The 14,950-nt window shown below is 41.8% G+C and overlaps 1 protein-coding gene across 5 annotated transcripts in view; it reads right to left on the bottom strand.

Annotated features, from left to right (window-relative positions):
* Nucleotides 1-868: 868 nt before the first annotated feature.
* The window catches only part of LOC308394431 (protein Shroom2-like), a 40,173-nt gene continuing 26,091 nt past the window's right edge, over nt 869-14,950 (bottom strand). For all 5 annotated transcript variants that reach the window (XM_080878763.1, XM_080878766.1, XM_080878767.1 and 2 more), the window contains 5 exons: nt 13,749-14,375; nt 10,031-10,522; nt 5,583-5,757; nt 5,213-5,485; nt 869-3,950 (listed from right to left, as the gene is read on the bottom strand). In XM_080878763.1, the coding sequence (XP_080734889.1) occupies nt 3,678-3,950; nt 5,213-5,485; nt 5,583-5,757; nt 10,031-10,522; nt 13,749-14,375 (1,840 nt within the window). In that variant the 3' untranslated portion in view covers nt 869-3,677. The remainder of the gene's footprint in view (nt 3,951-5,212; nt 5,486-5,582; nt 5,758-10,030; nt 10,523-13,748; nt 14,376-14,950) is intronic.

The raw sequence follows: 14,950 nt of genomic DNA, 5'->3' as shown, positions 1-14,950 counted from the left end.
TGAGATGTGCATCACATGTAAAAATAACATCTGGACAGCAACAGTTTGTAATAGAAGAATATTTTCCTCAACAGATCGTAACTCTTTTTACCATTTTGGATTCAAACATGTTCTTTCTAGTCTTATTAGACAACAAAAAACTATGTCATGAAAATTTTTTTTAATTAAACAACTTGCCTTCTTTCTTTTTTTTAAGAAATGATTTTCACTGGGTAATCCAAGTTGAAATGTTTGCTGAGCAGTTATGTGTTTCTTTACATACATTTCCAGACAAAGCTTTACAATAAATTACTACGAAATATTACCTTAAAAACATAAAACATACGTGACCCAGTCACTTTCAGCAAGTTAAATAAAAAGAACATTAGAGGGGACTGGAAACACTGCAGGGTGAGCAAAGTAACAGCGTAATTCGGTTTTATGAGCTTTGGTTTTACGAGGTGCAAAAGAAACGCAGCTTTCATACGGGGAATGAGGAAAATATCATAATTCACGTGTGGTAGCGGTTCTATGTATTAAACTTCACAAGGGTCTAGATAAAGGCTCAGTTTCATAGCTTAGAAAGGCTTCACACAGCGAGCAGCACTATCAGCATTTAACACTCAGTGTAGAAATATGTATGTATTAAAACTCACCCTTACTGTGATATTACTTGATAAATATATTGACCTTGGCTAATAGGTGTTTAAATAGTGTGATAAAATCATAGAGTTGGTTCACTTTGTGCTGGTTTGCTTTACTCCACAAAACAGACAGGGGGCGCAGCTCTTCCACAAAAAGCTGTACTTTGAGTTCCTTGCATAGACTGTATATAAAAGTTGGAACAGGAAGCCGTCACTGCAGTACCTTAAACTTGCATTTTTAAAAAAAATAAAGGCCACCAGGGGGCGATACCTTTAGTTTAAAAAGACTTCCAGTTGTATAGGGGGCTAATAGTAAAGAGATCTTTGTGACCAAAGTAAACACTTACTTAATTATTCAGTTACTGTTTTCAAGTCTTTTTGAATGAAACGTGACACACATGGCAACCAATCAGATCAATCACCAAAGACCTATTCACATGAAGCCGCAAAGTTTTCTGTGCAGCTTGATAAAAATATTCCACGATATCAGTATTTCACTCTGGGTCACAAAGCCTGTCTATTAAGAGGACAGTCTACTGACACCAATGACAATCAGAAGAAGACATGCTTGCGGTCACCATTTTGTGGGCCACTGGGGCTCCTATTTTAATATAAAGAAGTGTGGGCTTAATATAAAGACAGAAAAAAAGGGAGGGCTGGGGAAAAACTGAAATCATACAAATTCATGTTAAATTCTGCAACCATGTCTCTGTAACTTGGGCCCAGTTATTGATTGCACTCCTCTTCCTCTCTGTAGTCACATGAGTTTAGTGTGAGCATACCATTGGCTAACAACTTGTCAATCATGAGTCATTAGCCAATGGGTGTACAGTGTCTTTGATTTCTCTGTCAAGTCCAACCCTCTGTCAACACGTCTGCTTTTGAAGCACAAAGACTATGGGCTCAAAATGTGGTCATAAATATTTTGTACTTGTAAATCAGGATTTGTATGTGTAAAAAGAATTTGCGTGTGTAAAAAAGATTTGTATGTGTAAAAAAGATTTGTGTGTGGACTTAGCCAAAAAAAACCTGCAAGTTACAACTACGAATTTTGACCCTATTTTTCTTCCTTTCATCTGATTGGTCAATGTCATGTCAATCACAAATGTAACAATCCAATCAGAGAACAGATGGGTTTGGCTGTCGGAGGGGCGCTTTTTTGAACTGCAGGTCTTTGAAGGGAATAAATGCCCTTTAACATGCCAACCCAGCGTTTTCCTTCATCACCACGAAGGAAAACAGTCTGTGGTCGTCCGAGTTTGGTGATTTTTGTGTCACAGGACTACGTGTTTAATACAGGGACTTCCACAGCCTTTTCAACAGCGCTGCGGACGCAGGGGGGGCAGTGTTTTGGAAATGACAGTCTTCATTACAAAGCTTTCTTCGTTATGAATTAGCATACATGTTTTTATTGAACATTTGAAGAACTAGCAAAAAAACCCCACAAACTCTTGTAGTTCACATAAAGTCAGAGATAAAAACAACAAGGAGCAGGTGCATCTAGTACAGGTAGAACTGCTGCAAAAACCCACAGAGCCCAGCAGCCAGCAACAAATTCTGGATCCTTTGCTTTTAGTTAGCAGTTAGCATTAGCAGCACATCCTGTGTCTGATGTGAAAGGACTTTTATGCTGCGCACTGTGACTCACAGCAATGGTCCCGGGTCAGCCCTGACGTTGTGTTAAACTAATCCTAAAGTAATAATGTTATTTCTAACCACTGATATACCACAACTTTATCCTTTCAACAGCTACTGAAAGTAAGGGGACCTAGCTGCTATCAGATATTTATATAGAGATTACCCTTCAAGGACCTGCAGTTCAAAAAAGCGCCCCTCCGACAGCCAAACCCATCTGTTCTCTGATTGGATTGTTTAATTTGTGATTGACATGACATTGACCAATCAGCTTAAAGGAAGAAAACTAGGGTCAAAATTCGTAGTTGTAACTTGCAGGGGTTTTTTGGGCTAAGTCCACGCACAAATCTTTTTTACGCATACAAATCTTTTTTACGCATACAAATCTTTTTTACGCATACAAATCTTTTTTACGCATACAAATCTTTTTTACACATACAAATCTTTTTTACAAGTACAAAACCGATTTACAAGTACAAAATATTTATGACCACATTTTGAGCCCATAAAAGACACCAAAAAATCTCAAGCTAAGGCTTCATAAGCGAAATTCGCTAACCAAATGGTGACGTTGTGGTCCCCCATCTTTTATATACAGTCTATGGTTTCTGGTTTCATCTGTATTTGTCAGCCTCTGCTTGGGTAACGAGTAATGTTCTGACACTCTGAGCCCATTTTGCCAAAAGGGGAGTTCTGATACAGCACCTGCACGCAATAATGGTTTTATCTATTACTGACTTTAATTAAGTCTGTTAAGCAGCAAAATAATGTGAGAAATAGACCAAAGCAGAGAGGTATCTTGCCGCCCTGTATGTCCAAGACAAACATGCCTGGCATGATTCCACTAATCAAATGACAACACATTTGTGTTCTTGTCGAATCCTTCTGAGTAAAAACTGACCATCAAAAACACCCCACAGTTTTAAAGTGGACCTGTTATATGTGCTCTATGTTTATGTTCATACTACGTATGGCCATCCCTGTGGCCCAAAAGATCCAAACACTCGGTTTTGGACAGTTTTTTTCTAGTCTTTGCTTTAAATTATGTCGTGGAGAAGTCCCACCCACTGTTTACGAGGGGCAACCAGTCAGACATATAGAAGGTAAAACAGCTGTTGTCGTGCTGCACCAGGGCCCAGAAAAAAGGAACAATTTTAACCTGTGAGTCATGTGAAGCTACTCTATTAGAGTCCAAGAATCACAATTTGAGCTGGAAATGAGCAGTGGTGGTCCACTCTAAGCTGTTTAAGGTGTAACTGACTAATCCTGGTGTCTGATTTGGTTTCTGAGGCTCCTCAGTTTGGTTTTAACAAACAACAGCAACTCCACCAGCATCAAATCTAGGCTGAGGTCATAAACTCACACGCAATTCAAAGATGTTCATATAAAACTGCTACATGGTTCATCCTCTTGTCTGATTCAGAGCAGTGGCCTCTGCTCTAGTGGCAGACTGTCCATCAGGCACTTCAGCTGCTCCTCGCCCAGCTTGATCTTATCTTCCAGCTTGCGTTGCTCGATGATGAGCGCAGACTTCATCTTCACGAAGTGCCTGTAGTCGTCCAGGCTCTCCATGTCCAGGTGGGCCTCCATGATGCTGGACACCAGTCGTTCCCGACGGTCCAGGTTCTCCTTCAGCTCCTTGGCGTCTTCGTGCTGCCGCATCAGCAGCTTTCGCTTCTCAGTCAGGGTTTGCTGATGGAGGACAGATATGAGTTATTAATCTAGAACATCATCTATGGATCATGTAACCACATTAAACCTGCTTAGTGCAGCAAAAACAGTAAAACAGAAAACTTCTTAGGAAGCAGTTACGTATTCACACAATCCAGCATTCATTAAGCTAGATTATTCTTCATTTAGAGTCCTAGAGGTAAATTGGTGGAGACAAACACAGTTAAAGCCAGCTCCTGAGGGAACTATGTGCCATATCTGCTGCACTGTAGATTCATTACCTGAATTTAATTCCAGTTATGATTTAAGCTGCCAACAACAATAATGTCATATGATTATTCTTTTGCATTTGTTTTTTACTGCAGAGAGCTCATTTCATAACAGCAGAGAGGTACAGTACTGTGCAATTTCTTTACATTTGTTAGAAAAATAGGAAATATATGCAGTGATTTATTGAAACATGCAAACATACATGTAAATACAGCAGATAAGGCAAAAACAGAGTCTTTGTGCAATACTAAGAGCTTGAAAGTCAATATTTGGTGTGACCACCTTTATTCTTCAGCACAGTCTACTTTCTTGTCATTTCTTTAAGTAGTCTTAAGTAATCTTCAGGAATAGTTCTCCAGGCTTCTTGAAGGATTCAAAGCTTAGGATGTTTCTGCCTTTTGTTCTGTTTTTTTTTTGTTTTTGTTTTAGTTTTTTTTTTTTTTTTTACGTCAGGTCAGGTACAAGGAGTAAAGTAAAGGACTAAGTAAAAATGAATGAAGCCAATATCCAGAATGACCTTCAGAAAGCCTGCTAAACCCTTCAGAGAAAGTCTGGATCCATGGAAACAAAATGTAAAGAAATGTGGGTTGGCTCAAGACTTTTGCACAGTACTGTGAACTAAAATGTTCATACATTATTAAGGTACACATAGATACATTATTAAACTACACGTTTGGCATCCATGGACAAATACAGTGTTTTGCATGTTAAGTGAATTCAATTAGCATTTTTTATGAACATAAACAGAAGGTAAAGATTGTTTTACTGTACTGTTGTTATTGCAGCTGCTGTTCTGTCACTGGGCTTCAGGAGGGATGATTAAATAGATTAGCTCAAAGCTTTTCATCTTTTTCAGACGTGTTCATATTTGTAAACTACAAACAATAAATGTGCTGTGAAATACACATAAACAAAACTATAAAATTAAGAGCTAAACAAAGTCCTAAAACTTAGTGTAAACTTCCATAAAGCTGAGGGAAGCAGTCGATTTGGTGGACAGTGTCTGGGGTTACCTTCTCTTCTGGTGGTGCTTCATCCTCCAGGCTGTTGAGGGCGTTCTCCACCCGGGCAAGCCGGCCCGACAGTGACAGCAGCAGGCTCACCACCTTGTCCAGGTCTCCCACGAACATGCGGAACTTGTCGAGCTGGTTGGGCTGACAGACGCGCTGCACGATGGCCTCCACCTCACGGCCCAGAGCCTCATTGTCCTCCACATCCTCCTGCAGGCTCTGCCTTGCCTCCCGGAGCACCTCCAGCTTTTTCGCAAGGCTGGAGATCAGTTCTTGCTGAAGTTGATGAAGTAGACACATAAAAACAATCCATTTACTACTTTAGGATGGCAGAATGGCATGCATAATAAAACATAAAGTGGGCATATTTTACCTTTTTATTGACCAGATCAACATCCAGCTCATCCTCTGAGTCTTGCCCCTCCAGCTGCTCCTGCATGTCCTTCATCTTGATGAGGAGCTCAGCTTTAGGAGCGGACGTGTTATAGTAGGAGGAGCTGGGGACTAGTGAGGCGGCTGCTGACACAGACACTTCCTCCTCCTCCCTTCTGAAATGCACAAGGACAAACACAAACACTCTGACACAACTTTTACTGACACTGCACGTCTGCACCCAAAATCTTCGAAGTCCTCAACTGGAACTCTTCTGGTCATGACACCAAAATATAAAAACATTCGGTATGTTCAAGCGATCATCAGTTCAAACAATTGAACTTAAGAAAAGTTATTTAGATATGTCACAACTTTGTAAAAGTGTGGATAAAGACACAAGCTGTCATCCTCAGATGAGAGGAAATCGGTTAGGATATTCAGGAACAACCCAGAAACCACCAAGGCTCAATCCTACCATGAACTGGAAACTGATGAAACACCAGCATTACTGTCCACAATACAGCCAGTTTTACATCGTCATGGATTGAGATTCAAGATTCAAGAGGGTGCTGACCAGGAAATCTGACAAATTAACACCTTTAAGCTCGAATGAAATCTTCCCAACCCAAATGTCTTCTAGAGAAATGTTTTGTAGTCAAACAAGACAAAGTTTGAGCTGTTTGTCCACAAATACAAAAGGTATGTTTGGAGGAATAAAGCTGAGGCTTTCAAACCTAAGAGCACTGTACCAGCTGTCAAGCATGGTGGTGGTAGCATCATGCTCTGGTGCTGTGTTGGTGCTGTGTTGGTGCCAGTGGTGCGTTGCACAGAGTGGATGGAATAATGAAGGAGGAGGAGGACTACCTCCACATTCTTCGACTTTATCTCAGATCAACAGCTAGATGGTTGAAACTTGGACACAGTTGTTTCAACAGGACAATGATCCCAAACACATCAAAACTGGTTTTGGATGGATAAAGTAGGCTAACATTAAGCTACTGGAACAGCCTTCACAAAGCCCCGACCCCAAACCAATTTCTGGACTACATTTAAAAGCTTGATCTGTGCTGGAAATAAACCAATTTAAATTAACTCTACAAATTCTGACAAGAAGAGTGATCGAATATCAGCCAGAATTATACTAGAACCTTACTGATGGCTACCTAAAGCATTTGATCCAGGGACAACTTGTTAAGGGATATTTTACCAAAAATGATTGGAAGTGTAGGTTTATGTTTGAGCTTTAATGTATTTTTTGTTGAGTTGTTGTTTTTAAAGTCATTAAAGATATATGCTGTACAATGATTCCATCCCTGAAAGGAACAGTTCAAAGAAATCCTTTAAAGCACCAAATTACCATGACATTCACACCCATGATGAGTGGATAGAAACTCCTGACCATAACTGCATTTTATTAGTATAGGAAAGGCCTTTTGCCACAAATAGCTTTAAAAAGTAGCCAGCAACAGTCTAGACAAATATGTTTTTGTTTACTAAATGTGATTTTGTACAACATCCTTCAATAATGTTGGCTGACTCTGTTATTTGTTTTAAGTGAATGCTAAAAACTCATTTTTATAGGTTAGTGTTTTCTTAATCTGTTCTCCTTCATTTGTTGTTATAGTTTGAAACATGCATGTACAGTGGGGCAAAAAAGTATTTAGTCAGCCACCGATTGTGCAAGTTCCCCCACTTAAAATGATGACAGAGGTCAGTAATTTACACCAGAGGTACACTTCAACTGTGAGAGACAGAATGTGAAAAAAAAATCCATGAATCCACATGGTAGGATTTGTAAAGAATTTATTTGTAAATCAGGGTGGAAAATAAGTATTTGGTCAATAACAAAAATACAACTCAATACTTTGTAACATAACCTTTGTTGGCAATAACAGAGGTCAAACGTTTACTATAGGTCTTTACCAGGTTTGCACACACAGTAGCTGGTATTTTGGCCCATTCCTCCATGCAGATCTTCTCGAGAGCAGTGATGTTTTGGGGCTGTCGCCGAGCAACACGGACTTTCAACTCCCGCCACAGATTTTCTATGGGGTTGAGGTCTGGAGACTGGCTAGGCCACTCCAGGACTTTCAAATGCTTCTTACGGAGCCACTCCTTTGTTGCCCGGGCGGTGTGTTTTGGATCATTGTCATGTTGGAAGACCCAGCCTCGTTTCATCCTCAAAGTTCTCACTGATGGAAGGAGGTTTTGGCTCAAAATCTCACGATACATGGCCCCATTCATTCTGTCCTTAACACGGATCAGTCGTCCTGTCCCCTTGGCAGAAAAACAGCCCCATAGCATGATGTTTCCACCCCCATGCTTCACAGTAGGTATGGTGCTCTTGGGATGCAACTCAGTATTCTTCTTCCTCCAAACACGACGAGTTGAGTTTATACCAAAAAGTTCTACTTTGGTTTCATCTGACCACATGACATTCTCCCAATCCTCTGCTGTATCATCCATGTGCTCTCTGGCAAACTTCAGACGGGCCTGGACATGCACTGGCTTCAGCAGCGGAACACGTCTGGCACTGCGGGATTTGATTCCCTGCCGTTGTAGTGTGTTACTGATGGTGACCTTTGTTACTTTGGTCCCAGCTCTCTGCAGGTCATTCACCAGGTCCCCCCGTGTGGTTCTGGGATCTTTGCTCACCGTTCTCATGATCATTTTGACCCCACGGGATGAGATCTTGCGTGGAGCCCCAGATCGAGGGAGATTATCAGTGGTCTTGTATGTCTTCCATTTTCTGATGGTTGCTCCCACAGTTGATTTTTTCACACCAAGCTGCTTGCCTATTGTAGATTCACTCTTCCCAGTCTGGTGCAGGTCTACAATACTTTTCCTGGTGTCCTTCGAAAGCTCTTTGGTCTTGGCCATGGCGGAGTTTGGAGTCTGACTGTTTGAGGCTGTGGACAGGTGTCTTTTATACAGATGATGAGTTCAAACAGGTGCCATTCATACAGGTAACGAGTGGGGGACAGAAAAGCTTCTTACAGAAGACGTTACAGGTCTGTGAGAGCCAGAGATTTTCCTTGTTTGAGGTGACCAAATACTTATTTTCCACCCTGATTTACGAATAAATTCTTTACAAATCCTACCATGTGAATTCATGGATTTTTTTTTCACATTCTGTCTCTCACAGTTGAAGTGTACCTCTGGTGCAAATTACTGACCTCTGTCATCATTTTAAGTGGGGGAACTTGCACAATCGGTGGCTGACTAAATACTTTTTTGCCCCACTGTATAGGGCTGTTCGATATAACGATATATATCGGATGACGATATAAAAACGTCTATCGTTTCATTTTATGCTATCGTTTGTTTCGTGGTGTCGCAAAATAAGCTGTTTACGGCAATATTTTTTCGTTTTGATGGTTTGATTCGTTTGATTAGTGGCTATGTTAATTTCTTAAACTTCTCTCTTTTTCTTATATTTAATATAACCACACTACTGACGGACAAGCGCCTGTCTTTATGCTTTGTGGTTACAGCATCGCGTGTCCGCTTGTTTATGTTCCACATAAACCTTTCACAATAAAGCCCAAGATCCTGTTTAGACTTTTCAAAATAAACTGAATCACTTGAAAGAGTATGCAGAGTATTTACGGATGAGAAGCAAAAAAGAGCCGCCAGGTGTTAAAAAATAAACCTTAGACTCAAACGTTAGAACAGACTTTTCCCCGCAGCACGCCGTGTAATAAATACTCACAAAGAAAACAGCGGCCGTTACAACTTGTGTCTAAAAATGTATAGTTTCATGCATCGGTTAAAACACTCGACTGCAGGTACACGACGCGCAGCTGGAAACACTTCACGAAAGTCGAGCTGCCCGAGATTCACAGAATTTACAGAAAATGTTACATTTTTGTGATTTATATCGTTATCGGGATGATAGAATTCTTATATCGGGGTATGAGATTTTGGCCATATCGCACAGCCCTATGCATGTATGTATGCATGTGTCTGTATGTTTTAACATGTACACTTATCTACAATGTCCAGCTTTTATTTTAACTGTGAAGCTCTTTGTAACTCTGTTTTGAAGAGTGCTGTAATAATAAAGTTATTATTATTATGATTTCGAGGAAAGTGGAGAAATCGAAATTGCAACACTTGTCCAACAGAGGGCAGGCTAGTCTGGCAAATGGAAAATCAGCCTTGCAGTGGCCGCTTCATTCTCCAGCAGTTCACTTTTATACCTGTACTCTACTAGGGTAGCTTTGCATGATTACAGTTAGGAATAATTGTAATTTATCTCAAAGTTGGACTCAGATTATCCTCTGTCTGAAACACACTGTTTAATCTCCTCAATAAGCTTGTTGAAACAGCTGTTATCTTGTGTGTAAAATCAGCCTTTCTAGATCCACTTACTGTTACTCCAATCACAAAATGCACATTTTGAATAGAAAGGTTTCATTTTAAATGTTTCCTGCTGCAGTGTCCCACCTGTCTGTGCTCCTGGGGGACGATGTGAGCAGTCTGGATCCAGTTGAGGCCTTCCTGCGCTGCTGGGCCCCCTCCAGGATCTCCTCCTCTGGTGGGAAGAGCCCCTCCATCAGGTCCATGGTGGTCTTCCTGCCACTCTGGTCCAGTATGTCCACCAGAGACTTGTCTTTACCCATAATGTCCCTCACCAGCTCCTCTCTCTTGGCGTCCTCCTCTGAATGTTGGGGCCCAGGTGAACTGGTCTCGGGGGCTGACTCCTGTGCCGCCTGGCGGTTGTAGGTGCTGAACCGAGATGAGGACAAGCGCTCCGCGGCGCCCAGGGAAGGGATGCGTGGTGGCAGCTCGGACAGGCTGCAGGACCCGCTGTTCTGAGGCAGGTAGGCTCGACCCTCGCGTCCTGTGCTGGTCTCAGCGTGAATGATCCTCACAGGGACTTTCCTCACCTGACCGCTAACGTCCATCACTGCGGGGCGCTTTGATTCGCTATCTGACCTGAAAAAGAATCACAATAGGATCAACGCTGGAAAATGTACGTCTCCTCATCCTTTTTTAAATTTTTAGTTTGATAATGTTTTAAGCACTAAATCACCCACATCATTCACCCACCAGTCTTAATATTAACATTAGTATACCTGTAATCATTAAAATTGACTGTCACGACCTTTATTTAGAGATTCTTGTGTGACACAGTGTGGTATGTAGTTTTCTTTATCGTTCCTGTCACTTTTACTTCATCCCTTTGCTCTGTTCCTCCTCTTGAACCTGTGCCCAAGTGGCCAGTAACCAAATTTACATGCACAGATCAGGTCAGTCTGGAGGGGCCTTAAAACTGCATGTTTTCTAACAGCCAGCAGGTGGCGACTCCTCTGGTTGCAAAAAGTACTCTGGTTGTATCGCAGTCTGTGTGCCTCTGATGTCACCAAACACTTTACTGGAGACTTTTTGGGCTCAGTTCCTGGTTTCAGGTAATATAGACACAGAGTTTATTTTGTAAACCATTATTACTGTTGTGATAAAATAGAGCATGCTCAGTCGTTAGCTGGTGACAGTCAAACGGTCAAGCGCTGAGCTCAAGGCCTGTACAGACAAAAGGGTTTGGGTGGCTACTTCCATCTTTCACATACAGTCCTTGTATCTGTTTCCCCTGTGTGCCCCCCCCCCCCACCCCCAATTACTGGATCCTTTATTACGCTTCTTTATATTTAGCTTTCCAGGCATTTTACTACCAAATTCGAAATTGTTTACTGACTCTACCTTTTTGTTTGGTTTCCTCTCTGGCACCTTTAAATTAGTTTGACTTTTATTCTCAAAGACTAAAAAGAAATCTGATTTTACAAATCTTCCATGTGAGAAGACATGGCTCCAGGGTAGACTGAAACAATATTTCAGGCCAGAAATTTGATTCCATCCCAGGCCTCAGAGACTGATTTCCTGGTGGCCTGGTGGTGGTTTTGGTCTGCAGTGAATGCTCGACTATAGCAAACACGAGCGAGCTGACAGACCTCTGAGAAACCATACATCGAGTATGATTGTCAAACAGTGGTGAAGGAGACCAAACGAAATCTCCTGTGGAAAGAAGCACAGCAGCCATCTACGAGCAGGACTGGGATGAGGAAGAAAAAGGTGGTGCCTGGTGTTTCTTCTTTTTCCACCTCCTTTGATCAGCTTAAATGTGTCTGATCTGCGAGATTACTTTTAAGTATTTCAAAATAAAGTTCACAGAGGCGGAGATACAAACTTAAAACACCAGGTGAGGCGAACAAACCAAAAGACAGAGCCCGTAAACAAAACAGAAAGTCATACACGAGGTGGTCAACCATCAAGAAACTAACACAACAACAACACACACAGAAGTTCAAGTCTGAAGGTACAGCACTGTGCAAACCTCAATATTTGGTGTGACCACCTTTATTCTTCAGCACAGTCTGAACTCATTTCTTTAAGTTGTCTTCAGGAATAGTTCTCCAGGCTTCCTGAAGGTTCCAGGCCCTTGCTTGATTTTTTCCTGTTTCTTACAGACACGACTTTCAGATACTGTTCATCTGCTGTAGATAGTTTTTAGGCCTGACGCTTCTTAATTTTGTCCTCCATTTGTCCAGTTTCCTCATTTTGTTCAAGGACTCACTGCACATCATGCTGAGACATGCCAATTTTGTGCTAATATTTCTTTGGGAATCAAATAAAATACTATTTTAAATCTGTCAAACTGTCTTATGTTTAAAATTTTTCATAAATTGAATAAAGAAATTATTTTTAGGTCCGCTTTAAATAGCTTGACCAATATAACTCTGAAAATGGTCAGGTACAAGAACCAGACTGAAAATGAGTGAAAAAAACAGCCATTTACTTTCAGAAAGCCTTGAGAACTATTACTCAAAACCACTTTAAAAAAATAACAGGAAAGTCTGGCTGTTTGGAAGCAAAATATAAAGAAATGAGGGGGCGCAGTGCTTTATAACAAGAAAGTGTGAGTCTGTTTATGAGTCTGTTGTGGTCAGTGCCGTCCTCTATGCTGCTGCATGTTGTGGCAGCAGGTTGAGGGTCGCAGATGCAAGGCCAGTAATGTTGTGGGGATGGAGCTCGGTTCCCTTAAGATGGTGTTGGAGAGGCGGATGTTGTCCAAGATAAGGACAATACCTCTCAACCCCTCCATGACATGCTGGCCAGTCACATGCTCACGCTCAGTACAAGACTGAGATTACCCATAATTCACCACTGAACGACACAGGATCTCTTTAATATTCTGGATATTTATAACTGAGCTATTTGTATATATATTAGAGCTATTTCTTATATTTTGTAAACTTTGTAATATATTTATTTATTTAATTTAGTTCAGTCTGTTAATGTTGTTGTCTTGGAGCAACTGTAGCCACATAATTTTCTTTAAGGATTAATAAAGTATTCTGATTCAGATTGATCGCCTGCAAAGCTAAAAACAAATTACAAAGACAATCTGGAAATATCTATTCAGACGAAGACCAGCTGTAAAAGCAAAATGGCAAAAGGTTTGATCTGCTGAATAATACGCATAATAATTGTTTTTTCCCCACTATTTTCAGGTTCCTGTTTCAAAAGTGCATCCTCAGTCCTACAATTATTATGGGACATGTAGTTCAATAATTACAGCTCTCAGAGCAGTTTCTGGTATTAATCCTAAGACTGGTCTTTAACAGCATCATTTAAAGAGAACAAATGATGTGGGGGATACAGCCCTTAAACCATTATGAGGGTAATAAACAAAGGTACAGGTAACTACATCATGACACAATTTGCAACAACATGATGACATTTGTCATTACAAGGTAAATTTTCTAGATAAGATGGATGACAACAAATAATATTAAACTTCAACTGATTAAAAGAAGCTGAAACATGAGGGAGAGATTTATATAAAGCGAGTTTCTAACTGGAGGAAGAATCGCTCAGCTGAACTTGAGTGGAAATCAAAGGTCAGAGCTTTCATGTGGCATTGAGAAAATTACAGCCTCCGGTCTGATTCTGTGAGCACTTTTTTGCATCCGCAGCTGCTGGCAGAGCGGCTACGTCACCGCTTCGGTCGTTATTTATCTTTTGTTTGTGCGCTGTTGTCGTGTTTTCAATCTCACGTTCCCTCCTGGACTTGTTTACCTAAAGCTGCTCCTCAAAGCCTCTTCCTCTGGGAACAGGGAAGGAGGAACTTTACGTAACAAGGAGGCAGAGAGGTTAAGCTGCTTACCTGAGCAGTGAGTCATTCTGCACAGACGCGGCGGGCGGTCTGTCGGTCAGCCTCAGTGGCGCAAAATGTGGCGAGGGGGACCGTGCTCCATCGGGCACGGGAAGAGGCAGAGGGGCCGTGCAGGAGGTGGAGGAGGAGAGAGGGGATGAGGAAGGAGAAGGTGAAGCCGGCTGTTCCTTCACTTCATGTCCTTGAGCTGCTTTGCTCTCGTCTGCACAGGACATCTCTCTGAGGCGAGGGGAGCTGGCCGAGGCGGGGCCAGCAGAGGAGACCTGATCAGCAGCGGCAGTGGAGGTGGCAGCATGGTGCTGGGTGTCAGAGGCAGCGCTGGACAGAGGCTGGACTCCAGCCGGGTCTGCCTGGGCGCCAGCGAGGAATTCCTGGGAGGAGGATGTGGTTTCTAGGCCTAAATGGGGCCTGGGTGGCGGCAGGAGGCTCTGGGTTTGTGGCGGCTGGGCTGGGTGCTTGGAACCAGGGCTGGGGCTGAGGCTGCGAGGGCCGGAGGACAGTGTGGTGTGGGCGGGAATGGCAGCGGGATTTGTCCTTTGGTCAGGGAACCCTGGGGAGGGGCCCTCGACCAGCTGTGGGCTGTTTTCAGGCTCATAACTCCGACTCTCCGACTTCACTCTAGGGGTCAAAATAAAGACAAACCTCATCATAAGCACCTGAGGAATATCAAACATCACATGGCTTAAAAATACATCAATTCATTTCATCTCCAACACGATGATTCAGACATTTTCAGTTCACATCTCTCAGGAATGTTAAAATATGTGCTGCCTCCTTTTGGTCAGTTCTGGGAAGAAACTGGGCATCAATATGAGGTTTATCATCAGGATGATTGAACCACATGTCTGAGCAAAAAAACAACTCTGCAACAATATTAAAAAAAAATAGAGTTAATACAGTTTATTCTCCTATTTTTAGTTGGACAGATAGATAAATGCCTAAAACAGCTCATTTTCTAAATTAATAATCATGAAGGTCTCCCCCCTGTCTTGTTATGAGCAGACACCTCTCCCACATGGTGATATGAGCCTTGAAAGTTTAACCAAAACACACCTTCTGAAGTTTTCTCCACTGAATTATGAGAAAACAAGTAAAAAAGGGGAACAAACGCTTCACAGACATTAAACTGCTGCAGTTGTGCTGATGAAACTATATATGGAGCTATGGAAAAAACAGATTTTATCTTTAGATTG

This window comes from Rhamphochromis sp. 'chilingali', assembly GCF_963969265.1.
Source record: "Rhamphochromis sp. 'chilingali' genome assembly, chromosome: 3".
Taxonomy (NCBI): Eukaryota; Metazoa; Chordata; class Actinopteri; order Cichliformes; family Cichlidae; genus Rhamphochromis; species Rhamphochromis sp. 'chilingali'.
Note: the sequence above shows the minus strand (reverse complement) of the source record. Positions and strands in the feature narration are given on the sequence as shown.